The 23,583-nt window shown below is 58.3% G+C and overlaps 3 protein-coding genes across 23 annotated transcripts; 2 read left to right on the forward strand and 1 right to left on the reverse strand.

Moving 5' to 3' along the window:
* Window positions 1-675: 675 nt before the first annotated feature.
* LOC143659169 (uncharacterized) lies at window positions 676-16,596 on the reverse strand. Of its 21 annotated transcripts, none has more exons than XM_077131862.1 (5): window positions 5,229-5,405; window positions 4,577-4,611; window positions 4,080-4,161; window positions 3,342-3,419; window positions 676-2,258 (listed from the first exon to the last, which is right to left on the reverse strand). In XM_077131862.1, the coding sequence occupies exons 1-5, from the start codon at window positions 5,272-5,274 to the stop codon at window positions 2,083-2,085; spliced, it is 417 nt and encodes a 138-aa protein (XP_076987977.1). In that variant the 5' UTR covers window positions 5,275-5,405; the 3' UTR covers window positions 676-2,082. The 21 variants fall into 21 exon arrangements, 3 of the variants coding, with proteins under 3 accessions (XP_076987977.1, XP_076987976.1, XP_076987978.1); XM_077131861.1 differs by having other exon boundaries at window positions 4,577-4,614; XR_013163447.1 differs by lacking the exons at window positions 676-2,258; window positions 5,229-5,405 and adding exons at window positions 2,769-2,917; window positions 5,150-5,223 and having other exon boundaries at window positions 3,342-3,618.
* Window positions 3,033-12,923, forward strand: PRX (periaxin). The gene is made up of 6 exons (XM_077131818.1): window positions 3,033-3,072; window positions 3,156-3,254; window positions 3,381-3,506; window positions 5,507-5,663; window positions 8,223-8,419; window positions 9,011-12,923. The coding sequence occupies exons 3-6, from the start codon at window positions 3,480-3,482 to the stop codon at window positions 12,719-12,721; spliced, it is 4,092 nt and encodes a 1,363-aa protein (XP_076987933.1). The 5' UTR covers window positions 3,033-3,072; window positions 3,156-3,254; window positions 3,381-3,479; the 3' UTR covers window positions 12,722-12,923.
* On the forward strand, window positions 16,526-23,445 carry HIPK4 (homeodomain interacting protein kinase 4). Its single transcript, XM_077131864.1, has 4 exons — window positions 16,526-17,351; window positions 20,261-20,617; window positions 21,645-22,490; window positions 22,964-23,445. Exons 1-4 carry the CDS (start codon window positions 16,887-16,889, stop codon window positions 23,141-23,143), a joined length of 1,848 nt encoding a protein of 615 aa, XP_076987979.1. The 5' UTR covers window positions 16,526-16,886; the 3' UTR covers window positions 23,144-23,445.
* Window positions 23,446-23,583: the final 138 nt, after the last annotated feature.

A 23,583-nucleotide genomic window follows, 5' to 3' on the forward strand; every position in this document is an offset into this window, starting at 1 on the left:
CTTGTAAAAAGCTGGGGCAGGATACCTGGGATGGGGCAGGTTTCTGGCCCCTGGAATAGGGGAATGGGGAGGCGGCTTCTGATCCTGTTGACGGGAGGTCGGGGCTCGAGCTGGATTTTGTCCCTTACCCAAAGTTCCCCTCTGGCAGTGGGAGAGTGGGGGTCACTGGGGAGCAAAGTTTGGATATGTGACACTGTGAGATGCACAGGATCTCCCCATCACCACAAATCCTGTTGCTATTCAGAGGCGAGCTTGCATTACTTGAGCACTTACTATATTCTGGGAATATTCTAAGTATCTTATGGTTACTGTTACCTTTTGTTGGTGCCATTTTACAGATGAGGAAACGGAGGCTCTGTGAGGGGCAGTACCTTGCCCAAGTACTCACACTGGGAGCTGGGATTTTAACTAACAGAGGCATTTCATCCCCCACTCCCCGTACCAGATGGCCCCAGATAATGTCCAGGTCACTGGTGGTTGGGGAAGCCGAGGTTGAGGGAGAATTCCCATATGAGGCTGGTGGCAGTGCTAGGGAGAAGAGAATACTCAAGGGCAAAACTTGGGGATTCCTCAGCAGGGTCCAGCCCAGCTTCAGGCCCAGGGTCCAGACCCCAGCCCCTCACCCCCAGCCCCTCTGAAGAGCCTGAGTGGCATCTTAAATCTAAGAGTGCCTGCCCCAGAGAGGTCCAGTGAGGGTTTAAGGAGCCAAGGCTGAGAAGGATCTAAGCTTGGTAAATGTTAAAAAAAACCTGGGACTCTGGGAATTCTGGGAGCTTAGCCATGCACCAGGTCAGCCACAGTAACCATGCAAGGAATGGGGCTTTTGGCAACTGGAGGGCCCATCTGGCCTTGATTCACCAGGGTGGGGGGCCCCATTAGATATCCAAACACAAACCAGGGATACCCCCAGGCTCCTCCCCTACCCACTGGAATGGGCAGAGCTGGGAACAGAGAGGGCCGAGAGTGGGGGTGTTTCCTTCCAAAGCTGTCCCCGCCCCACCCCAGGAGCTGGGTACATGGCTCAGGAAGGGCATGGCCAGGCTAAATATAACCTGGGGCTGGGCAGCTGTCCCGGGCAGGGTTGAGGAAGGAGGACACTCTCTCTTGCCCCCGCTCTGGCTGAACTTCCTGTGCCAGGCTCTCGTGTGGCCCTCACTGCCCCCGAGCTGGGAGCTGTGGCTCAGATGCCCCTCAACTTCCCCGGCCCCACATGTACCAGGCTTCTCCCAACTCCAGCTTGGGGTGGTAGGTTGTGTCATGATCCTGGTTAGGAGATGCAGAGTTATTATTCAGTCCTGGGTTGAAGTCTTGACTCTGTCAGTATGAATTCCTGACTTTGAACCCTCATTTATTCATCAGTTAAATGGGGTCCTAAACTGTCCTTCCCATGAGGTCTTGTTTGTCAAGTGCCTGCCCAGCCAGGGCTGGCACCAATGAGGCCCCTTTAACAATGCCTGTTTCTGGCACCCCTGGCCCCTCCTGTCCCACCCAGTTTCTGCCCAAGCTGCTCTGGCTGCTCCCCCAGTGCCAAGAGCCTCCAATGCAAGTTAAGGTGCAGAGTAGGGATCAAGCGTACAGGCCCTCTCTCTGCCCCGTCCTAGCTGTGTGACCCTGGGCAGATCACTTCCCCTCTCTGACCCTGAGCTTCCTCCCCTATAATATCACCACAGCCACGGTAGTTTCGAGGCCTACGGGCCCCAGCACAGGGCCCGGTTCAGACAAAACACCCAGAAAGGGGAACCAGCTGGGGAGAGCACAGCTCCCTGCTTGGAGGGGCTGGGAGCTCATCAGGACCCCCAGGGAGAGCCAGAGAGGAGCCAGCAGAGGCAGTGGGGGGAGGGGGTCAGCCAGTGGAGTGGGTACAGTGGGCGCGTTGCAGGGGTCCCTGTGTTCTGTCCAAGCTAGGGAGGGTGGGCTATGAAGGGCCATTGTGCTACTGGGGGTGGGTGGGCAGGGGCGGAATTTGACTGGGCGCAGCAGACAGGCTATTGTTTGAGGGAATGTGCCGCGTGAGGCCTGACCTTTCCCTGTGGAGTGGGGGCTGGTGGGAAGGCATGCCAGGTGGGGGCAGGGAGGGCAAGCCTAGACTTGGGGAGCCAGGGGCAGTGTCCATCCGCATCTCCCAGAAGGGCCTGGCGGGAGGCTGTATGTGAATTCCACCTCTGTCTCCTTCTCACTGTGTGACCTGGAGCAAGTCTCTTGACCTCGCTGGACCTGTTTCTTCCTCTGTAAAATGGAGATAGGGTTTCCCGCTGTGGCTGTGAGATAGAAGGTACAGCAGGCCTTAGCACAGAGACTGGCAAATCCTAGCCACTCAATACCCATTCGTTATTGGTATTCTCCATAGAAGAATTATTATCTGAAGAATTATTATCTGCATTATTATCTGAAGAAGGGGCTGGAACTTTCAGAACAGTTCAAGTCTTGGCTCAGATATTTGTAATTTGGCCAGGTGACTTCTCTCCAAGTTTCACTGTCTGTTTGTAATGGGCTCGAAAACAGCACTGACCGCACAAGGCTGTTCTGAGATCTACACGCACAGATGCCAGCAGGCATTTGGCATAGGCACACGGTTGGGACCATAGGAAGTTCTTACTAATAAAAATGTTAAAGATGGTAGTAATAGTAAAGAGTTCTAAAGTGCTTAGCATGTGCTTAGCCTGTTGACTCTCACTACAGCCCCGTGAGGTAGGTGCTCTTGTTCTTTTACAGATGCAGATACTGAAGCACAGAAAAGGGAGGCATTTTGCCCTCTGGGGCAACATGTGAATGGTTATAATTATTTTATAGTGAGTCCAGCCCACACGGTCAGCTGCAGTGGTGGGGTACAGGCCTAGGAGTCAGTTTTGGCTTTGCTGTTTTGTTGTCCATCTGTGTCGCCTTGGGTGAAGGTCTTCTTGAGCCTCAGTTTCCCCACCTGCACAATGGAGATAGGCTACTGATGGAAAAATTGGGCACACCATGCCTGGCACTTGGGAAGCAATCAGTGAGTGTTAGCCAATAACAGTGCCCATGTGATTCTTCTTAGAGCCCCGGACAAAGGAAGCTCGAAGAACTGGAGGTAACCCTAAGGTGAGCACTGGCTGATGCCACATGCCCCTCCCTGCCCCTCCTTGGCCTGTCGGAAGTCTCATGATGTGGTCTCTCCTTGGCAGGCAGCAAGACCCCAGAGGAAGGACACAAGGCCCACAGGCAGCTGTGCAGCATCCCGGGCTGAGCTCCTGCTAGGAGGGGGTGCTTGTGCCCAGGCAGCGGTGAGAGCACAGCTGGGCTGGGGTAGCCCTTTGCCCTTCTGATATACACCCTGACCTCCCTGTCCATGCCTGGCCTCCACCCCTCACCTTCTGTTGGCCTCAAGCCTCCATGCCTGTCCCCTGCAGGCTCAGAGGCAGCTGCTCCATGCAGAACTGAAGCTGGTCCTACAGCAGAAGGGAGAGAGGAAGCAGGAGCCTGGGGTCCAGGTGACTCCCAGCAACGTCATGGAGGCCAGAAGCCGGAGTGCTGAGGTGAGTGTCTGCCCCTCTGTCCTTCAAGGGGACTTCTGGGGCCTGGGTGGAGGGTGCACACCAGGGGAGCAAGGAAACACTTCTTGGCTCCTTGGGGCCTCAGTCTCTCCATCTATAAAATGGAAATGGCAACCGGACCCTCTTTATGGGTCACTGTGTGGAAAAAGAAAACATATATAAAGTGCTTTGCACAGTACCTAGCACAGACCAAGTCTCAAAGAAGCTAATTCATTGGAAGAAAAGTCAGCAGAAATCCTTCATCAGAAGAGATGGTATATCACAGGGGTTAGCATGTGAGCTTGGGACTCACAAGCTCAAATCCCAGGCCTGCCACTTCAGCTATGCAGCCCTGGGTAGGTGACCTGGCCTCTTTGAGCCTCTCTGAGTCACTTGCGCAGGGCTTGGTACCTGGGAAGCCTGTATGAATGTTACCTGCAGTCACTGTTATTGAAATTGAGCTCTGACTGTGTCCTATTGCATGCCAGGCACAGGGCTGGGAGGGGTAGGTGGGGAGTGGGGGGTGACAGGTAAAGTGTGAGAGGGTCACTGCCTAAAGGTTCTGGGGTCACAGACCTAACGTTGAAGCCCAGCTGCTTAACTTGCTGTATGGTATTAGGCACATCGCTTCACTTCTTGGTGTCCTCTGTAGGGGACCCTGCCCAAAGCAATGGGGAGGAGGAGATGAGATGCTACAGGTCAAATGCTTTGCCCAGGGCCTGCTAGGTTAAAGGGTGGTGGTGAGGGCCATGCTGGTTCTGCTGCCCCTGCTGACACACTTCTTACCCCTCAAACCCCAGGCCCTCAGGGTCACTGCTGTGAAGCATCTGGTCAGGCTTGCTTGCCCTCTCCCAGGCCTGGGTTTGATTCCACCCTGTACCTGCCTCAATGTCCTCTCCGTTACACTGTTCCCTCCAATCTCTGCTACCTCAGATCACAGATCATGATCAGACTCCACCCAATATACCCATGTCATCCAACCTTACAGTGGGGAAATAGGCCCAAAGAGGACACGGCTCTCCCCTGTGACACAGCAATCTAGGTTCCCAAACAGTGGAATACAAATTTCTTGCCTTTTCCGAAGCCCGGATGTGAACCCCACAGTGTCCTGCTGGACCAGGGCCAGGGTCAGGTCAGCACCAATAACAGTAAATACCAAGAATACCCTGTCTGCCAGTCCACAACCCCCCTTCCCTGGATTCCCTCTCCCGGGGGCGTTTTGCAGGTCTTGGGGTCATGGAGCCCACAATAGGGCACAGTCTCAAACATATTCAAGCTTCCAAGGAGGCCAAATCCCACCCTGCTCCGTTCAGCTCATTCCATCCCCACTGGGGGAGGGTCTAGCCCTTTCCTAGGAATCCCATGGCACTCCAGCCCTGGTTCTGCGGTTATTAAAAACCCCTCCTCGCAGCTCAGCTCCACCCTTGGGTCTTGGGACCCGCCTCCCTCCCCCCCGCCCCCGAACCGGCCCCAGCTTTGCACACACACTCTGGCACGTCCCTCTTATATCTTTGGCACCCTTCTAGACCCCATTTGGACCCTTCTCTCTGGCCCGCACCCTCCGCTCCCTATCTGGCGGTCTGTGCTCTTTGACCCCACGCCAAGCCTTCTAGCCCCGCTCCTTAAGGAGACATTCTCTCCCCTACCAGCTGCTACGTGAGCCCCGCCTCTCAGTCCCAAGTCAAGTCCCCTCTAGCCACCCCATCCCCACCCCTCCCCCACAACCAGGTCCGTTCCGATGGCTGCCCTGGGGGTTCCGCGAGCCCTGCATGTCGGCGGAGCCGTTTAACCTTTCCGCAAATCCAAGAGAACCGCTGGCCCCCCCACGCGCGCGTTTAAAGGGGAGATGCCGAAGTGGGTGGGCCCAGATGTCCTGCCCCGGCCGCACCAAGGACGGCGCGTGCCACGAGGACCCACTTAAGAGCTACTTTGAAGCGCGATGGCCGGCCCTGGGCGAGGTCCGGCTCAAGCGCCCCATGGTGATTTCTCGCCACCCTCCGCAGGAGCTGAGGCGGGCGGAGTTGGTGGAAATCATCGTGGAGACCGAGGCGCAGACAGGGGTCAGCGGCATCAATGTGGCGGGCGGCGGCAAAGAGGGAATCTTCGTCCGCGATCTGCGCGAGGACTCGCCAGCCGCAAGGAGCCTCAGCCTTCAGGAAGGTGGGCGGGGCCGGGTTTGGGGTGGGGCCATCTCTTGGGGGCGGGATCTTCTCGAGGGGAGGAGTTCGGAATTCGCCGGCGTCCCGACTGGCTTCGGGTCTCTGTGTGGGCGTGGCTGAATGCCTGGAGGCGGTGTTAAGGGCTTTGGGCGGGGCTTGGCGCGCTGTCATCGAGGTTGTTCCAAGCCTGCTCTGGAGGGTTGTGTGGGTTCGAATCCCAAGCCGCCATTTACTAGTTTGTGACCCTTCTGTGCCTTAGTTCTCTCAGTCCTAAAATGGGATTAATTCTAGTATTTGCCTCATGGGTTTATTATGTAGATTACCTGAGTCAGTATTTGAAAACATTTAGCACATAGCTAAATGGCGCATAGTAAGCCCTATGTGAATGCTAGTTATTTTTATGTTGGGGCAGGAGAAAGGGATGGATTTAACAACTTGGAGGGTATGGGGAAGACAGAGTGTAGTAAGTAAGGGATGTTTTGGGAAACACAGATGAGGCTGATGTGGTTTATTCACGCAGCAACTATTTATTAGGCACCTTCTATTTCTAGACACTGACCTAGGTGCTTGTGCCACAGCAGTGAACAAAACAGACAACAATCCCTGCCTTGTGGCGATTACATTTTAGTGGGGAGAGATAGATGTAAACAACATAAGCGAAGGCATTGTATGCCGTGGATGCCAGGAAGGAGGCTGCACTTGTAAACAGGGTGAGTGGGGAAGAGTGGAAAGGTGAAGGAGGTGAGGGAATGGGCTGTGTCGTCATCTGGAAGTGTGGCCCCAGGAAGAGGAAACAGCCATTGTTTCCACCCCAGGGTGGAAGTGTGCTTGGCTTGTTGGAGGAACAGCAAGGAAGCCAGTGTGAATGGAATAGAGTTAGTGAAGATGAGAGTAAGAGACGAGACCAGAGAGAGGTTAGGAGAAGGGCAGTTTGTAGAGAATATTATAGGCCTTGGGGAGGACTCTGGCTTTTATTCTGGCAGGGTGGTGAGCAGCAGAGACATAAATTGACTGTGTTAACAGTAGACTGCAGGTGGCAGAGTTGGAAGCAGGGGGGCCAAGGAAGAAGCTGCTGTAATGACCTAGGTGGGTGGGTGATGTATGGAGGAAAATCGCGTTGTTGGGAGTGAAGAGAAGGGGATGGGTTCTGGATTTATTTAGAAGGAGGAGCCTTCAGGACTGGATACGGGGTATGTTGGAAAGAGTGGGGTCAAGCATGTATCCAGGGATTTTTGACCTGAGGATGACATGACTGGTCCTGCAGATGGGGAACGCTGGACCATCTGGGTGGAGATATGGAGGGGCAGTTGTATATATGTGTCCAGGAAGGAGGAGAGAATGCTGGGTCTGGAGAGATACTCTTGGGAATTGTCAGTATGTGTATTATCTTTAAATCTCTGAATCTGGATGAGCTCCTCAGAGACATCATGAGACAGAAGCAGAGGGGTGAGTAGCATGTAGATGGAGAAAAGGTCGGAGAGATGTGGAGGAATTATCCAGGGAGGCTGAGAAGAAACTGCCAGGATGGAAAGCCAGAGGGTGTGGCACCCTGGAAGCCCTGAGAATCAAGTGGGTCAAGAAGAAAGTGTGAAGTTGGGAGAAGAGCTGAGCAGTCCAGGGAGGTGAGGTCTCTGACTTGACCATTGGACGTAGCTATAAGGAAGTTATTGCCTGGGACCTTAAGAGGAACAGATCACAAAGGGGGATAGGACGCTGAAGTGTGATTGGGAAGGGTTCAAAAGAGAGTGGAAGGGTGCACGGGGGATGCAGGCAGGATGCTCGCCTGCCACGCAGGAGATCCGCGTTCAATTCCTAGCCCATGCGCTACCACCACCACTACCCAAAAAAGAGAGAGTGGGAGGAGACGTGGAAATAACGCAGCTAGACAGTTCGATGCATTTTGCAGTGAAGGTGAACAGCGAAATCGGGAGGAGCTGGATGGGGGAATGGAATCAAGACAGACTTTGTTTTTTTTAAGACAAATTTTTAATGGAGAAATAATATTAGCATGCTTATGCGCTAATGGAAATAATGTAGAAGAGAGGGGCAAACTGATGGTGGAGGGAGGGAGGAAATTGCTGAAACGTGTCCCTGAGAAGGCGGTGGAGGGGTAGACGTGCTACGAGTGGGGACAGCTCACCCCGAAGGGCAGCAGGGAGTGTGGAGTAAATCACCACCGGAGTAGGGGTGGGCGGGTAGATGACGTGGGAAGTTCTGGATGTTCCCTCCTGTTTCTGTTCTCTGAGTGAAGAACACAAAATCAGTATCTGAAATCCTAGGATGCGAGAGGGGAGTGAAAAAGCGATGGGCGTGGCTTGGGCGGGCGTTTCTTTGCTCAGCGGCGGGGAGGCGGGGCTAAGGTTGTGGGGGCGGGGCCTCATTCATAAGTGCCTGATCCTCAAGTACCGCGCAGTTTTTTTTCAATGCTATTTTGCGGGGATGGACTGAGACTAAATTTGAGGCTCTCGCTGGCAGCTCTGGCTGCAAGGAAGTGGGCGTGACCAGGCCTTGGCGGAGCCTGGGTGTGCTCACGCCCTGCCCGCCTCCACCTCGTCCGCAGGGGACCAGCTGCTCAGCGCCCGCGTGTTCTTTGAGAACTTCAAGTACGAGGACGCCCTACGCCTGCTGCAATGCGCCGAGCCCTACAAGGTCTCCTTCTGCCTGAAGCGCACTGTGCCCACTGGGGACCTGGCGCTGCGGCCCGGGACCGTGGCCGGCTACGAGATCAAGGGCCCGCGGGCCAAGGTGGCCAAGCTGGTACGCGTGCTGAGCCCGGCCCCGGCCCTGGCCTGCCCCAGCGACCCCGTCTCTTCGCCGTGAACCCCTCTCCCACCCTGCGTCGATCAGCCTTGCCCTCCGTCTGGTCACTAACCCAATGCTAATTATCCTTCCGTTCCCTATCCTCTGTCCCTAAATTCCTCCTGGGAGAGGGGGATCCACTGACCCCAGGCTTGTGGTCCTCACTCACCTCAGCGACGCATCCCCAGCTCCCAGGCTGTGTCCCTCATGGCCTGTACCAGCTACTAGGGACGGGGAAGGCCAGGAGGTTAAATCTTGACTGCCGGTTACTTGCCCCCTAATGACAGCCTGTGTCTGTCCCTCCTGGAGAATACCCTAGATGGGGAACTAAAAATCTTGGGTCCCAGTTCCTACACTTCTCTTGATTCACTGTGAGATTCAAATTGGCAGTAGTGGTGGAATGGCAGGTGGGAAATGGGGAGGGCTGTTTTGCGGGACCAGATACTGACTTTGCAATCCCCAGCCTGCTGCAATGGCAGGGGGGCTCCTCCTGCTCACCCCCAGCCTCCCCCTGTTCCACTGGCTCCCGCCTCTCTCCTCTCTCCCCAGAGCATCCAGAGTCTGTCCCGAGTGAAGAAGAAGAAGAAGGTGGTGGTGCCCGGGGCCCTGGGGACCCCTGCAGACCTGGCCCCAGTTGACGTCGAATTCTCCTTCCCCAAGTTCTCCCGGCTGCGTCGGGGCCTCAAAGCCGAGGCTGTCAAGGGTCCTGTCCCAGCTGCCCCTGCCCGCCGGCGCCTCCAGCTGCCCCGGCTTCGGGTCCGAGAAGTGGCCGAGGAGGCCCAGGTGGCCCGGCTGGCCGCTGCCGCTCCTCCCACCAGGAAGGCCAAGGCGGAGGCAGAGGCGGCAGCAGGAGCCCGCTTCACAGCTCCTCAAGTGGAGCTGGTCGGGCCCCGGCTGCCGGGCGCCGAGGTGGGCGTTCCCCAGGTCTCCGTCCCCAAGAGGCTGGGGGAGGCAGCCCCCCCAGTGGAGGCAGCCAGTGGCTTTGCCCTCCACCTGCCAACCTTTGGTCTGGCAGCCCCAGTTGCACCAGCTCCAGAGCCCGCAGCCGTAGGGATCCAGGTCCCCCAAGTGGAGCTGCCCCCCTTGCCCTCACTACCCTCTCTGCCCACACTACCCTGCCTGGAGACCCGGGAAGGTGCTGCCGTGGTAACGGTGCCTGTCCTGGATGTGGCAGTGCCTACTGTGGGGGTGGACCTGGCCTTGCCAGGTGCAGAGGTGGAAGCCCGGGGAGAGGCCCCTGAGGTGGCCCTGAAGATGCCCCGCCTCAGTTTCCCCCGCTTTGGGGCTCGAGCGAAGGAAGTTGCTGAAGGCAAGGTGGTCAAGGGCAGCCCTGAGGCCAGGGTGAAGGGTCCCAGACTTCGAATGCCCACCTTCGGACTTTCTCTCTTGGAGCCCCGGCCTGCTGCCCCTGAAGTTGTTGAGAGCAAGCTGAAGCTGCCTTCCATCAAGATGCCCTCCTTTGGCATTGGAGTACCAGGCCCTGAGGTCAAGGCACCCAAGGGGCCTGAGGTGAAGCTCCCCAAGGTTCCTGATGTCAAGCTCCCGAAAGTCCCTGAGGCAGCCCTTCCAGACGTGCGACTCCCTGAGGTGCAGCTCCCGAAAGTGCCGGAAATGAAACTGCCAGAGATGAAACTCCCAAAGGTGCCGGAGATGGCCGTGCCAGAGGTGCAGCTTCCAGAGGTGCAGCTGCTGAAAGTCTGTGAAATGAAGCTCCCGAAGATGCCCGAGGTGGCCGTGCCCGACGTGCACCTTCCAGACGTGCAGCTCCCGAAAGTGCCCGAGATTAAAGTCCCAGAGGTGAAACTCCCAAAGGTGCCGGAGATGGCCGTGCCGGAGGTGCAGCTTCCAGAGGTGCAGCTGCCGAAAGTCCCAGAGATGAAGCTCCCCGAGATGAAGTTCCCGAAGGTGACCGAGATGGTCGTCCCCGACGTGCACCTCCCCGCGGTGCAGCTGCCCAAAGTCCCAGAGATGAAGGTCCCTGAGATGAAGTTCCCCAAGGTGCCAGAGATGGCCGTCCCCGACGTGCATCTCCCGGGGGTGGAGCTACCCAAAGTCCCGGAGATGAAGCTCCCCGAGATGAAGCTCCCGAAGGTGCCTGAGATGACCATGCCCGATGTGCACCTCCCCGGGGTCCAGCTGCCGAAGGTGGTGGAGATGCGGCTGCCGGAAATGCAGGTGCCAAAGGTCCCAGATGTGCGTCTTCCAAAGCCACCCGAGGTGAAGCTGCCCAAGGCTCCAGAGGTGCAGCTAAAAGCAGAGCAGGTTGAGGGGCTGGAATTTGGCTTCAAGATGCCCAAGGTGCCTATACCTAAGCTGGGGAGGCCAGGGTCCCCAGCACGAGGCAGGCCAGGTGAGGCCGGTGCCGAAGTCTCTGGGAAGCTGGTGACACTTCCCTGCTTGCAGCCGGAGGTGGGCGGTGAGGCACGTGTGGGCGTTCCTTCCCTCACACTGCCCTCGGTGGAGCTAGACCTGCCTGGGGCCCTCAGGCTGGATGGGCAGGCCCAAGAAGCTGCAGTGGGCAAGGCAGAGGGCCCTGGGGCAGTGGTAGGGGTGGAGGAAGGAGGCTTCCGGCTGCCCTCTGTTGAGATCGTGACTCCACAGCTGCCCACAGTGGAAGCTGGGGAAGGGCAACGAGAAGTGGTGGAGATGAAAGTTAAGCCCTCCTCCAAGTTCTCCCTACCCAAGTTTGGACTCTCAGTGCCAAAGGGGGCCAAGGCAGAGGCCGAGGGGGCTGGGCGAGCCACCAAGCTAAAGGTGTCCAAGTTTGCCATCTCACTCCCCAAGGCTCGGGCAGGGGCTGAGGCTGAGGCCAAAGGAGCAGGGGAGGCAGGCCTGCTACCTGCCCTCGACTTGTCCATCCCACAGCTCAGTCTGGATGCCCACCTGCCCACAAGCAAGGTGGAGGTGGCAGGTGCCGACGTCAAGTTTAAGGGGTCCAGGTTCGCCCTGCCCAAGTTTGGGGTCAGAGGCCGGGACACTGAGGCTGGAGAACTCATGCCAGGGACAGCCGAGCTGGAGGGCAAGGGCTGGAGCTGGGATGGGAAGGTAAAAATGCCCAAGCTGAAAATGCCCTCCTTTGGGCTGGCTCGAGGGAAGGAAGCAGAAGTCCAGAGTGGGCGCATCAGCCCAGGGGAAAAGCCAGAGTCTGTGGCTGGCCAGCTCAAGATCCCTGAGGTGGAGCTGGTCACACTGGGGGCCCCTGAGGAAGGGCGGGCAGAGGGGACGGTGGCCGTCAGTGGGGTGCGGCTGTCAGGCCTGCAGGCCCCCACGACCGGACAGGTGGGCACCGAGGACCAGGAGGGGGTGCTGAGGATATCCCCTCTGGGCATCTCCCTGCCCCAGGTGGAGCTGACTGGCTTCGGGGAGGTGGGACAGGGTGCCAGCTTGGGGCAGCAGGCCGCTGGTGCAGCCCCATCGGCAGAGGGCACAGTGGGCTTTAGGGTTCAGGTGCCTCAGGTAACCTTGTCTCTACCTGGAGCCCAGGGGGCAGGGGGCGAGCTATTGGTGGGTGAGGGTGTCTTCAAGATGCCCGCCGTGACCGTGCCTCAGCTCGAGCTGGACGTGGGGCTGAGCCACGAGGCACCAGTGGGCAAGGCAGCCCCAGGCGAGGGTGGGCTGAGGCTGAAGATGCCCACCCTGGGGCTGGGAGCTGGGGCTGGGGGAGAGGGGGCCGAGGACCAGCTCCCCGGGGCTGAGCGGGCCTTCCGCCTGTCACTGCCTGATGTGGAGCTCTCACCGCCCGCCGTGGGCAGCCACACTGAGTACCAGGTGGCTGAGGGTGAGGGCGACGCTGGGCATAGACTCAAGGTGCGGCTGCCCCGGTTTGGCCTGGTACGGGCCAAGGAGGGGGTCGAGGAGGGTGAGAAGGCCAAGAGTCCGAAACTCAGGCTGCCCCGCGTGGGCTTCAGCCAGGGCGAGGCAGCCAGTGGGGAAGGCTACCCCAGTCCTGAGGACGAGGAAGAGGAGGGTGGCGGGGATGGGCGCCGGGGCCGGGTTCGGGTCCGCCTGCCCCGTGTGGGCCTGGCTGCCCCATCCAAAGCGTCCAGGGGGCAGGAGGGTGAGACAGTCCCCAAGTCCCCTGGAGGCGAGAAATCGCCCAAGTTCCGCTTCCCCAGAGTGTCCCTGAGCCCCAAGGCCCGGAGTAGGAGCGGGGACCAGGAGGAGGGGGGGTTCAGGGTCCGGCTGCCCAGTGTGGGGTTTTCGGAGACAGGGGCTCCAGGCCCCACCCGGGCAGACGGAGCTCAGGCCGCCGCCGTCTAAGGCACCCCCTGCCCCCGGGCGGAGGGAGCCTCCCTTGCTGCCTTCCCACCCCGCCTTCCTGTCCTGTGTGTGAGGTAACTAGACTAACCCCAGGGGGGCCGGAGGGGTGACAGACCAGGGCGGGCCAGAGGCCTCACGCCCGTCTCATCGGCACCTGTGTCTGTGTCTTGGTCAAGCCATGTGAATAAAATAATCCAGAGTAGACGCATGTCCCGTCTCCTCTGTGTGGGTGGGGAGCGGGAGGAGCCCCAGAGGAGGAAGTTTGAGGGGGGCTCAAGTCGGCCCGAGGGGCGGCCTCTGGTATGTGGGGAGACATGGGCCACTCCTGGTCTGAGGAGTCGGGGTGGCCTTGGGTGGAACTGGAGCAGGGCCTGCCCTAGCCCTTCAGAATCCCCAGTGCCCTCTGAGTAGGCCTCTGGGAAGCTCCTCCACATGGCACAGCTGTGGGACCCTTCAGCCAGCAAGTCCACCTCTCCTGGGGACCTGCTCCCACCAGGACAGGCCCTGGGACCCTAAGGGAGCAGGACGGCTGCTACCCACCTGCCCTCTGCCAGGCAGCCCTCCCCTGCCTGGGGCGCCTCCACATAGCCCAGCTTTCCCGTTCCAGTCCAGCTGGTTTGACTGCCCTGTCTGTCCTGGGCCCCACCCAGGAAGGCCCTTTCTGGTCCTCTCTCCAGGATTGGGAGTTCAGAGCCTCCACCCCAGACACGTGGCTGCCTCTTGGGATCAGGGTCCTCAGCACCTGGCACTGCTGGGCCCAGAGGCCAGGGGCTGTGCCCACCCCATCCCCACCCAGGGTCTCAGCCCCTGCATCACCATGGGGCCTCCAGACGCCCCAGGCCTGTGATCCATTTAGTCCCATGGCTCCCTCCGCCTGTGCCCTCACATCCATCTCTCCCTTCAAATGGTCACAGACCCCGACTCACCTCGGCACCTTCTCCAGAACTTCAACCCGGCCCTCCTCGTGTCTCTGCCCCATCACAGGCTTTCTTTTTGTCCCCACTAAACTTCAAACTTGGCAGGAGTCACCGACACTCATGGAGCTCACTTCCTACCCCCGATTTGGGGTTTTCCGTCTCCCCCCACCCCACTTCTCTCCGTGGCCATGTCCGACGGCTCGCTCTCTCTCTCTCAGGGCTAACTCCCCAGAACCCCTTCCTTCTTCCTGAAAGCATCTCTTCTCTTCCCCACTCCCCTCTCTCCTCGGCTCCTCCTGGGCCCTTGTCCACCCCACTGCCTCCCCAGCGGTCCTGTTACCCTAGTGGTGACCTCACTCCTCATCTCTGTGCTGACAATTTCAAACCCTATCCTAAGTCCACATGGCCCTCGAGGGCCTGGGACGCCCCCAGATGTCTCCTGGGTACTAGGAGGTGGCCTGGGTTGTGGTGTGTTGCTGGGCTCCAGAGCCAGGCTGCCCGGGCTCAAAGGCTGTCTCTGGCTCCCAGGCAGGTGACTGAAGGCATTTTTAAAACTGCTTTGTGCCTTGATTTTCTCTTCCATCAAGTGGAGTTAAGATTAGGGGCTTGCCTTAGTTGCCTCTTTCCCCACCGGAGGCCATCAGCTATGCTCCCAGGCTGCCCCATGCCCTCCCAGGGTGAGGCCGACCCACCCCCACCCTCTCCCCCAGTGTGCCAGGCCCTGAAAGAGGAAGGATAGGGCAGCGTAGGCATTACACTTGCTCCCAGGTAAGCCGAGCGCTCCAGCCTGGGAAAGTCCCAAGGATCCTGAGGTCCCTCCCCAGGGGGTGGAGTGGGAGTCCTCACCCATTCTGGAGCCCCAGCCTCTCCTTCACAAATAAAGAGCCTGGCTTTGCAAAAAAAAAAAAAGGGGGGGGGCTTGCCCGATAAATCCCAGAATGATTTGAAGAATGAATAAAAAAGTATTTGCAAAGTCCCTTTGGGGGAATGGCAAGAAAGGGAGAAAATTCAACTTCCCCTTGTAGAGAATTCCTGATATTCTCACAAGCAATGGGGACAACCAAAGCAATAGGCCAAGGCCTCAATCTTGGGGGTTGTTCATATGAAACTTATCCCCACAAAGGATAGGTCAAGCCTACTTAAAATTAGGCCTGAGAGTCACCCAGAGAACCTCTTTTGTTGCTCAGATGTGGCCTCTCTCTCTCAGTCAACACGACAAGCAAACTCACCACCCTCCCCCTGTCTACGTGGGACATGACTCCCAGGCGGTGGACCTTCCTGGCAACATGGGACAGAAATCCTAGAATGAGCTGGGACTCAGCATCAAGGGATTGAGAAAACCTTCTCAACCAAAATGGGGAAGAGAGAAATGAGACAAAATAAAGTGTCGATGGCTAAGAGATTTCAAACAGATTCAAGAGGTTATCCTGGAGGTTATTCTTACGCATTATATACATATCACCTTTTTAGTTAAGGTATAGTGGAGAGGCTGGAGGGAGGTGTCTGAAAATGTAAAGCTGTGTTCCAGTAGCCATGTTTCTTGAAGATGATTGTATAATGATATAGCTTTTGCAATGTGACTGTGTGATTGTGAAAACCTTGTGTCTGATGCTCCTTTTATCTACGGTACGGACAGATGAGTAAAACATATGGATTAAAAATAAATACATAATAGGGGGAACAAATGTTAAAATAAATTTAGTAGATTGAAATGCTAGTGATCAATGAAAGGGAGGGGTAAGGGGTATAGAAAAGAATAGGGGAAACAATGGCTGAAATATATTGGGTAGATGGAACTATTAGCAATCAACCAGGGGAGGGGTAAGGGGTATCGTGTGTATGAGTTTTTTTCTTTTTTCTTTTTCTTTTTCTGAATTGATGCAAATATTCTAAGAAATGATCATGGTGATGAATATACAACTATGTGATGATATTGTGAGTTATTGATTATATACCAAGAATGGAATGATCATATGGTAAGAATGTTTGTGCTTATATGTTGCTATGTCTAAAAAAATTTTTTCAATTGAAAAAAAAAGATTAGGGGTTTGTTTTTCTGATGACTAGCTAAGGTTTGTGAATCATTTGATGTAGGTTTGGATTTTTTTTTTTTTTTTTTTTTTACATGGGCAGGGAATCGAACCTGGGTCCTCGGGCATGGCAGGCAAGCATTCTTACCTGCTGAGCCACCGTGGCCCGCCCAGCTTGGATGTTTTGATGTTCAGTTTCCTCTCAGACCTTAGCATCTTCTCAGACCTGCTCCTTGTTCCTCTCCCTGTCTCAAGGACTTCCCCGTCGGTGCCCAGGCCAGCACCCTTAGCCTCAGCCTGGCCAGCTGTCCCTTATCCCCAGTGCATCTGTCCCTTCGGCCTCCTAAGTGCCTTATCCTCTCACCTCTTCCCTTCCTCTCCTGGGCCTGCCCTGGCCTCCTTCCTGGCCTGGAGACCCCTACTCTCGTCCCTTCTAATTCACCCTTCTTCGCACAGTAGCCAGAGGGCGCTCTCTGACACTCAAGTCTGACTCTGCTGTCTCTCTCTTGCTCAGAGCCCTCCCATGGCTCCCCAGTGCCCTCAGAATAAATCCCAAACTCTTCAGCCTGGCATTCAAGGGCCTTTCACCCATTGGCCCTGGCCTGGCCACAGCTGCCCCATGGTGGCCACAGCCTGCTGCAGGTGTTTTCCGCACACAGACGTACACACAAATGCTTTTGAGCCTCTGTCTGTGCTATGTCCCCCTGCCCTTCGGCCAGGAAGGCTGCCTTCTCTCACCTGTCGAGCAGTATATCTCCCGTTCCCATGGAGCTCAAGGCCCACCGTCAGACCTTCCTCTCGGTGGGCCCTTCACCTGTCCAGTATCTCCAGGGTTCCGCCGCTGGGCGGGGGAGGGGACCCGGCTTGGCACCCCACCCCCCATTCCCACCAGGGGCTTGGGTCTCCGACAACAGAACCAGAGCCACTCAGCAACGCTGGAACCCATCTGGGGGGGCCTGGGGCCCCACGTCCCAAGACGGGTGGGCTTCGGGGGAGGGGTGCAGCCCCTGGTGGACACGCAGTGAGGCCGAGGGGGCAGGGGGGTGCCAGGGAGGCGGGGGCAAGCCTCGCAGGGGGAGGCGGGAGCGCGGTTCTCTTTCCCCACCCCCACTGGTGGGGCTGCGGGGCCAGCGGCGGGGCGGGCAGTCTCTGTGGCAGAGCCCGTGGGCCGGGGGTGGGGGGGGCGGCAGCCGGGCCAGGGCCGGCCGCGGGGGCGCCATGGCCACCATCCAGTCGGAGACGGACTGCTACGACATCATCGAGGTGCTGGGCAAGGGCACCTTCGGGGAGGTGGCCAAGGGCTGGCGTCGGAGCACGGGCGAGATGGTGGCCATCAAGATCCTCAAGAACGACGCCTACCGCAACCGCATCATCAAGAACGAGCTGAAGCTGCTGCGCTGCATGCGGGGCCTGGACCCGGACGAGGCCCACGTCATCCGCTTCCTCGAGTTCTTCCATGACGCCCTCAAGTTCTACCTGGTCTTCGAGCTGCTGGAGCAAAACCTTTTCGAGTTCCAGAAGGAGAACAACTTCGCGCCCCTCCCCGCCCGCCACATCCGCACAGTCACCCTGCAAGTGCTCCGTGCCCTGGCCCGGCTCAAGGAGCTGGCCATCATCCACGCTGACCTCAAGCCCGAGAACATCATGCTGGTGGACCAGACCCGCTGCCCCTTCCGGGTCAAGGTGAGTGGCTGCAGGCCCCTGTTCCCGGCGGCCTCTGGAGGCATCCGAGGTCTAAGCCTTGCGCCTCCCACCCCCCACCCCGCCCCACTCCGCTTGGGGCCCCACAGTCTTCCCCACCCTGTCCATGGTGTCCCCCAGGCTGGCGCCCCAGTCTGCCCTGTGTCCCCACCCCAAGCCCCAAGACCCACCCTGACTTCGCTCCACTCTGGCCCAGTCCTGTTCTTGTGGTGCTGACATTCTAGTGAGGTTAAGACGGTGACTCTCCAAGACAATTGGGTAAAATATGGTATGTGACAGAGAAGGTGGGAAGGAGGATGGAAAGGGTCTATGGGGTAGGGGGTGGAATTTCAGACACGTGGTCAGGGAGGCATCAGGGGAACCCCTGAAGGAGGCAGGGAGCCAGGCAAGCGTCTGGGGGAAGGGTGTCCAGGGAGAAGGAACAGCCAGTGCAAAGGCTCTGAGGAAGGCGCGTCCCTGGTGTGGTTAAATGAGGAGCTGCGAGGAGGCGGGCGGAGGGGGGAGAAGAGGTCAGGGAAGCGATGGCACTGGATCGGGCCGGGCCTGCTGGGCCGCATGGCGGGGTCTGGCTTCCCTCTGCGGGAGACAGAGCGCCAGGAGGGCGTCCAGTGGAGGGAGGTGATTGGTTTTGGGTGTTCTCAGGCTCCCTCTGGTGGCGAGTGGGGAACAGACTTGTAGGGGTAGGGGCAGGGGGGCCAGGGAGGAGGTGACCGCCTAATCCAGGCAGGGGTTGGGGGTGGATGGAAGCAGACAGGGTGTGGAGGGAAGGGGAGTCATGTGGGTGAATTCTGGGTGGATTTCGGAGTTAGAGTCAGTAGGATTTGCTGACAGATCTTATATGACATGTGAGAGAGGAAGAGAGAAATTGAGGGGGACCAAAAGCCTGTTGGCCTGGAAACTGAAAGGATGGCATTACCACCCCTCACCACGGTGAGCTTTGTCCATCAACAGACATTTGCTGAGTGTCTCCTGGGCACACAGAGGCGCCTCCTCTGCACCGTCACAACCCCCTGTGCACCCCCCATCCGGGCCCCAACCCCTCTGCCTGGGCCTTCCCCGCCTCAACCCTGACCCTTCCGTCTGCTGACGGGCCTGGGCTGGGAGCGTCTTGCGGGCATGGCTGGGCTGTCTTGGTCACTGCTGTATCCTCAGCACCTCCCAGCACAGTGCCGGTGAGGAATAGGTGCTAAATGGATGTTCGTCAGAGACACAGAGAGATACAGGGATAGGGAAAGGCAGATCACTTGGCCCCAAGATGTGGGAAGACAGAAACTCAGGGAAGGAGGTAGTCCCACAAACAAAGGCTCCACAGCCCTTGGCCAGCACTGGGGCCTCTGCTGTGTTTGCAGAATGAACAGATGAATTCCACAAATGTTGACCGAATGCCCAGGGTCACTCAGCCTCTCTGGGATTCAGGCCCCAGCAGTCTGGGTTCAGAGTCCAGCTTAAAAACTGTTTCATGATACTGCTTTCTGCAAACGGAAGTTGAGGGATGGCTGGATGAGAAATAGAAAAATGTAAAGGGGTAGACCTGAGGCAGCAACGGAGACAGAGTGGCGGGGATGCAGCTTGCGATGGCGGCTCCTTCCAGAGGCCTGGGGACAGGCCGAGGCTCACAGCCCTTCAGGGCTAGCTCGGCAGGTGCTCATCAAGCACCTGGCACATGCCAAGGGAACAGAGCTTGTTATGCAGATGGGACAGGGCTGTGACTTGAGGGAGGTGCCTTTCTATAGTGGACACAGAGACAGAGAAGGTGAGAGACCCTGAGAAACAAGAGGCAGACAAGTGATGATGAGGTGGTTACAAAGAAAGAACCAGAGAGAGATCCAACCGAGAGACAGGGACCTAAAGCCCATTCATTCATTCATTCGGTCAGTCTTCACTGAGCCTCTGCTGTGTGCCAAGTATTGTCCCAGGCATAGTTAGGGACACAGCAGTGAACAGAACAGACCAAACACCTGTTCTCGTGGAACCAACATGCCAGTTGGGGAGAGAAGCAATGAACCCGACTAAGTAGAATGTATTGTGTGTGAAATGGTCTTCAGAGCCATGGATAAAAGCAGAGGGGTGGACAGGGGGATAGGAAGTGTGAGGGTGTGGTTTTCAATAGGATGGTCAGGGGAGGCCTCATGAAAAGGTGACCTTGGAGTAGAGACCTGAAGGGAGGGAGGGAAGGAGGGAGCTATGTGGGCATCAGAGGGAGGGGCTTCCAACAGCCAGTGCCAAGGCCCTGAGGCAGGAACAGGTCTGGCTTGTTGGAGCCGTGAGGAGGCGTGTGCAGCTGCAGCAGGATGAGTGAGGGGGGAAATGGGAAGAGATGAGGGCAGATGGTTGACAGGGGCAGATGGTTGAGTCCTCATGGGCCCCAGTGAGGACGTTGGCTTGTCTCACAGGAGATGGAGAAAGCGAGAGCAGGGTTCTGAGCAAGGGAGGGATGTGACCTGACTCGGGCGGTCACAGGGTCCCTCTGGCCACGCGTGGGGGACAAACTGCAGGGACAAGGAGCCGATCAGTGAGGAGGCAGGACAGGACCAGGGTGGAGGCTGGGGTTGGAGCGGGCAGACTGTGGCTCTTTTGAGAAGGTAGAGCCAACGGGATTTGCTGACAGACAGGGAGTGGGGCGAGAGAGAGAGAGAGAGAGAGAGAGAGAGAGAGAGAGAAACTCAGGTGCATATGTGGAGGGAATCAGAGAGAGACACAGAACGCACCAAGCAAACCAGAGACAAAGGCTGAAAGAGACAGAGACATACAGAAAAATAAAGACCCCGACAGACACAAGTGACAGACGTAAGTGACAGATGCAGACTGACGGTGGCAGGAGGAGCCGGCGGGGGGGGCCCAGCAGGGCTGCCCCAGCCTCTCAGTGCCACCCCCCTGCCCGCCCCTGACAGGTGATCGACTTCGGCTCAGCCAGCATTTTCAGTGAAGTGCGCTATGTGAAGGAGCCGTACATCCAATCGCGCTTCTACCGGGCCCCGGAGATCCTGCTGGGGCTGCCCTTCTGTGAGAAGGTGGACGTGTGGTCACTGGGCTGCGTCATGGCCGAGCTGCACCTCGGCTGGCCCCTCTACCCGGGCAACAACGAGTACGACCAGGTGCGCTATATCTGCGAGACCCAGGGGCTGCCAAAGCCCCACCTGCTGCACGCCGCCCGCAAGGCCCACCATTTCTTCAAGCGCAACCCCCACCCCGATGCCACCAACCCCTGGCAGCTCAAGTCCTCGGCCGACTACCTGGCCGAGACCAAGGTAGGAGGGCAGCCGGGGTAAGGGCAGTCTTTATGGGCACTGCCGCATCAAGACAGATTCAAGTTAGACTTCTGGGAGGACTGGAAGCTTGGGTGGGGGTCGTCAGGGCAAGAGAGATCTGGGTGGGATCAAAGGTGGGACCAGAAGCATAAGGGTCAGCTCTGGGGGGCTGCTGCAGCCAGACAGATTTGGGTGAGACTGCAGGAAGGACCTGAAGCTTGAGGCTCAGATGTAGGGACGGCTATAGCAAGAGGGATCTAGGTTTTATCACAAGTGTGATGGAAAGATTAGGGCCAGCCTCAGGCCTGGGGTCAGCAGTCTTGTGCTGCAGGAGGGATTTGGGTTAGACCACAGAAAAAATGTGAGGTCTGGGGTTGGGCGTAAGAGTTGCAGGAGAAAAGGGGGCTGAGTGAGACTCCAGGTAGAACTTGGAAGCTTAGGGCAGCTCTTCCAACAGCTCCATGGCTGAGGATTATCAAACTAGTGTAACAAACGAGAAGGGTCTGGGTTCAACCACAGGGAGGCCCGGAGGTCTGGGGTCAGGTGTGGGAGCTGCACCAGCAGGAGGGATCCGAGTTTGATTCTAGGGAGGACTAGAGGTTGGGGGCCCACATCTGCCAGCCACTGGCAGGGCTCAGCCTGTAGCTCTGGGTGGGACTGGAGTTGTGCAGTGAGGTATGGAACAGGGTCAGTGAGAGTTTGAATTTAGACCACAGGAGGACAGAAGAACACAGCTAGGTGTCCCTCCTGCTGCAGTTAGGGAGAGCTCTGGCTGAGTCTGGTGCTCGGGGTCAGGCGTGGCCCTCCCAGCAGCAAGAGGGCTCCAAGCCAGACAGCAGGCAGAACTGGAAGTCAGGGTTCAGGTGTGTGCACATCATAGCAGCAAAGACAGCTGTGGGCTAGACCTCGGGTAGGACTGAGAGTCAGGAGTCAAGTTAGGGGTCACTTGGGTAGGGAACAAGAAGGCGTGCTTGGGACCTGAGGCTGTCTGCCGTGTCAGGCCCCTGGCTTTTGTGCTCCCCCCAAGGTGCGCCCGCTAGAGCGCCGCAAGTACATGCTCAAGTCTCTGGACCAGATCGAGACTGTGAATGGCGGCGGGGCAGCAGGTCGGCTGACCTTCCCGGACCGGGAGGCGCTGGCAGAGCACGCTGACCTCAAAAGCATGGTGGAGCTGATCAAGCGCATGCTGACGTGGGAGTCGCATGAGCGCATCAGTCCCAGCGCGGCCCTGCGCCACCCGTTCGTGTCCATGCAGCAGCTGCGCAGTGCCCACCAGACCACGCGCTACTACCAGCTCTCGCTGCGCGGCTGCCGCCTCTCACTGCAGGTGGAGGGCAAGCCCTCGGTGCCCGTGGTGGCCGCGGTGGATGATGGGCCCCCGTACTACCATCTGGCGGAGGAGGAGGCCCTGGGTGTGGGCAGCGTGGCAGGCAGCGGCCCCTTCTTCCGTGAGGAGAAGGCTCCGGGCATGCAAAGGGCCATTGATCAGCTGGACGACCTGAGTCTGCAGGAGGCCAGTCGGGGGCTGTGGGGTGAGACCCGCACCGACGCGGTCCCCGATGTGCTGGCGCCGCTCAAGGCAGCTACGGCCGGCCGCCAGGTGCCGGACTCGGGCCCCGAGCCCATCCTGGCGTTCTATGGCAGTCGCCTGGCCGGCCGCCACAAGACCCGCAAGGGCCCCACGGGCTCCAAGTCTGACTCCAACTTCAGCAACCTCATCCGGCTGAGCCAGGCCTCACCTGAGGATGACCGGCCCTGCCAGGGCAGCGGCTGGGAGGAAGGAGAGCACCGCGGGGCCTCTGCCGAGCCGCCCGGCATCCCGCAGAGGGACGGGGACGGGCCCGACATCAAGGACATGGCCATGGATGCAGAGGTGTGCCAGGTGGGGGTGGGTGGCAGGTGGCTCCGGGGTCAGGGCCTCCTCCTGGGCTCCCGGACCGGGCACGGTTAACCACGCCTTGCCTCCCCCACACACCGTATTGCCTACAGCTGGCTCAGGGTTCCACACATGCCAACCCACCCCCAGGATGGGATAAAACTGATCCACCTTGAAGAAGGGCCAAAGGCCTGGCACTTGGGATAAGGGCTCAGCATGTGCTCACCTACCTTCAGGAAGGTGTGACAAAGGCTCAGCTGCCACTCACACACCTTTAGGGCGTGACAAAGACTCAGCACACACTTACCCACCCTCAGGACACATTAAGGTCTCAGCACATACCATTCTGCTCTCAGGATGTGGTGAGGGCTCAGAATGCACAAAATCACCCTCAGGTTGTGACAAGGGTTCGGACCGAAAAGGAGGGGACTGGGGCTTCTTGACTGATGTCCCTCTCTTCTCTCCCACAGAGAGAAGACCCTGAGCTCTTCGATCCCAGCAGCTGTCCCAGCGAATGGCTGAGTGACCCAGACTGGAGCCTGGAGGGCGTCAGGGGGCCACGGGGTCAGGGGCTCCCGCCCTGCCACGCCCACCTGCATGGTCCAGCCCGGGCCACCACTTTTCTGCAGCACATTGGCGGGCACCACTGATGGTGACCCCACACCCCTGCCTGTTACTGGGGGCTGCACTCGCTGGGCTGGCATCCCCTCCCTCCCTGAAATGCTCCTCAGAGCCTTTCCCCAGACCCCACAGATTATTCTTACAGAGAGATAGTTCTCCAGATACCCCCGCCCACGGCGCACACCTGCACACTCATCCCTAGCACAGGAGGCCCTTGGGGTCTGGCCCAGGGTCACCTCGGCCAGAGGGATGGCAGGTGGAGGGCTGCGCCCCGTCGGACCTGAGCATGCCCTCGGCCCTGCTGCTTCTGCCTGTTTCAATAAAGAACCGTTCAGCAGTCCGGCCTCACGCCTGTCCTCCCTGCCCAAAGCCTGGGCTGGCCCTGGGGTGGCATTTAGGGCCAGTGCCCAGGCCTTGCTCTCTAAGGCCGTGGGCTTAGGCTGGAGTCCAGGCTGCCCCTGCACTGGGA

Source organism: Tamandua tetradactyla, chromosome 16 (genome assembly GCF_023851605.1).
Source record: "Tamandua tetradactyla isolate mTamTet1 chromosome 16, mTamTet1.pri, whole genome shotgun sequence".
NCBI classification, from domain to species: Eukaryota; Metazoa; Chordata; class Mammalia; order Pilosa; family Myrmecophagidae; genus Tamandua; species Tamandua tetradactyla.

Excerpts from the sequence above, each read along its gene's own strand:
- LOC143659169 (XM_077131861.1), bottom strand. The coding sequence starts at position 5,274 with ATGCAGGGCTCGCGGAACCCCCAGGGCAGCCATCGGAACGGACCTG. Across the intron at positions 4,615-5,228 it reads CAGCCATCGGAACGGACCTG|CAGGACACTGTGGGGTTCAC; the intron begins GTTGTGGGGGAG and ends GCCCTGGTCCAG. Across the intron at positions 4,162-4,576 it reads ACATCCGGGCTTCGGAAAAG|GGTCCCCTACAGAGGACACC; the intron begins GCAAGAAATTTG and ends TGCTTTGGGCAG.
- HIPK4 (XM_077131864.1), top strand. The coding sequence starts at position 16,887 with ATGGCCACCATCCAGTCGGAGACGGACTGCTACGACATCATCGAGGTG. Across the intron at positions 20,618-21,644 it reads ACTACCTGGCCGAGACCAAG|GTGCGCCCGCTAGAGCGCCG; the intron begins GTAGGAGGGCAG and ends GCTCCCCCCAAG. Across the intron at positions 22,491-22,963 it reads ACATGGCCATGGATGCAGAG|AGAGAAGACCCTGAGCTCTT; the intron begins GTGTGCCAGGTG and ends TCTCTCCCACAG.
- PRX (XM_077131818.1), top strand. The coding sequence starts at position 3,480 with ATGGAGGCCAGAAGCCGGAGTGCTGAG. Across the intron at positions 5,664-8,222 it reads GAGCCTCAGCCTTCAGGAAG|GGGACCAGCTGCTCAGCGCC; the intron begins GTGGGCGGGGCC and ends CCTCGTCCGCAG. Across the intron at positions 8,420-9,010 it reads GGGCCAAGGTGGCCAAGCTG|AGCATCCAGAGTCTGTCCCG; the intron begins GTACGCGTGCTG and ends CTCTCTCCCCAG.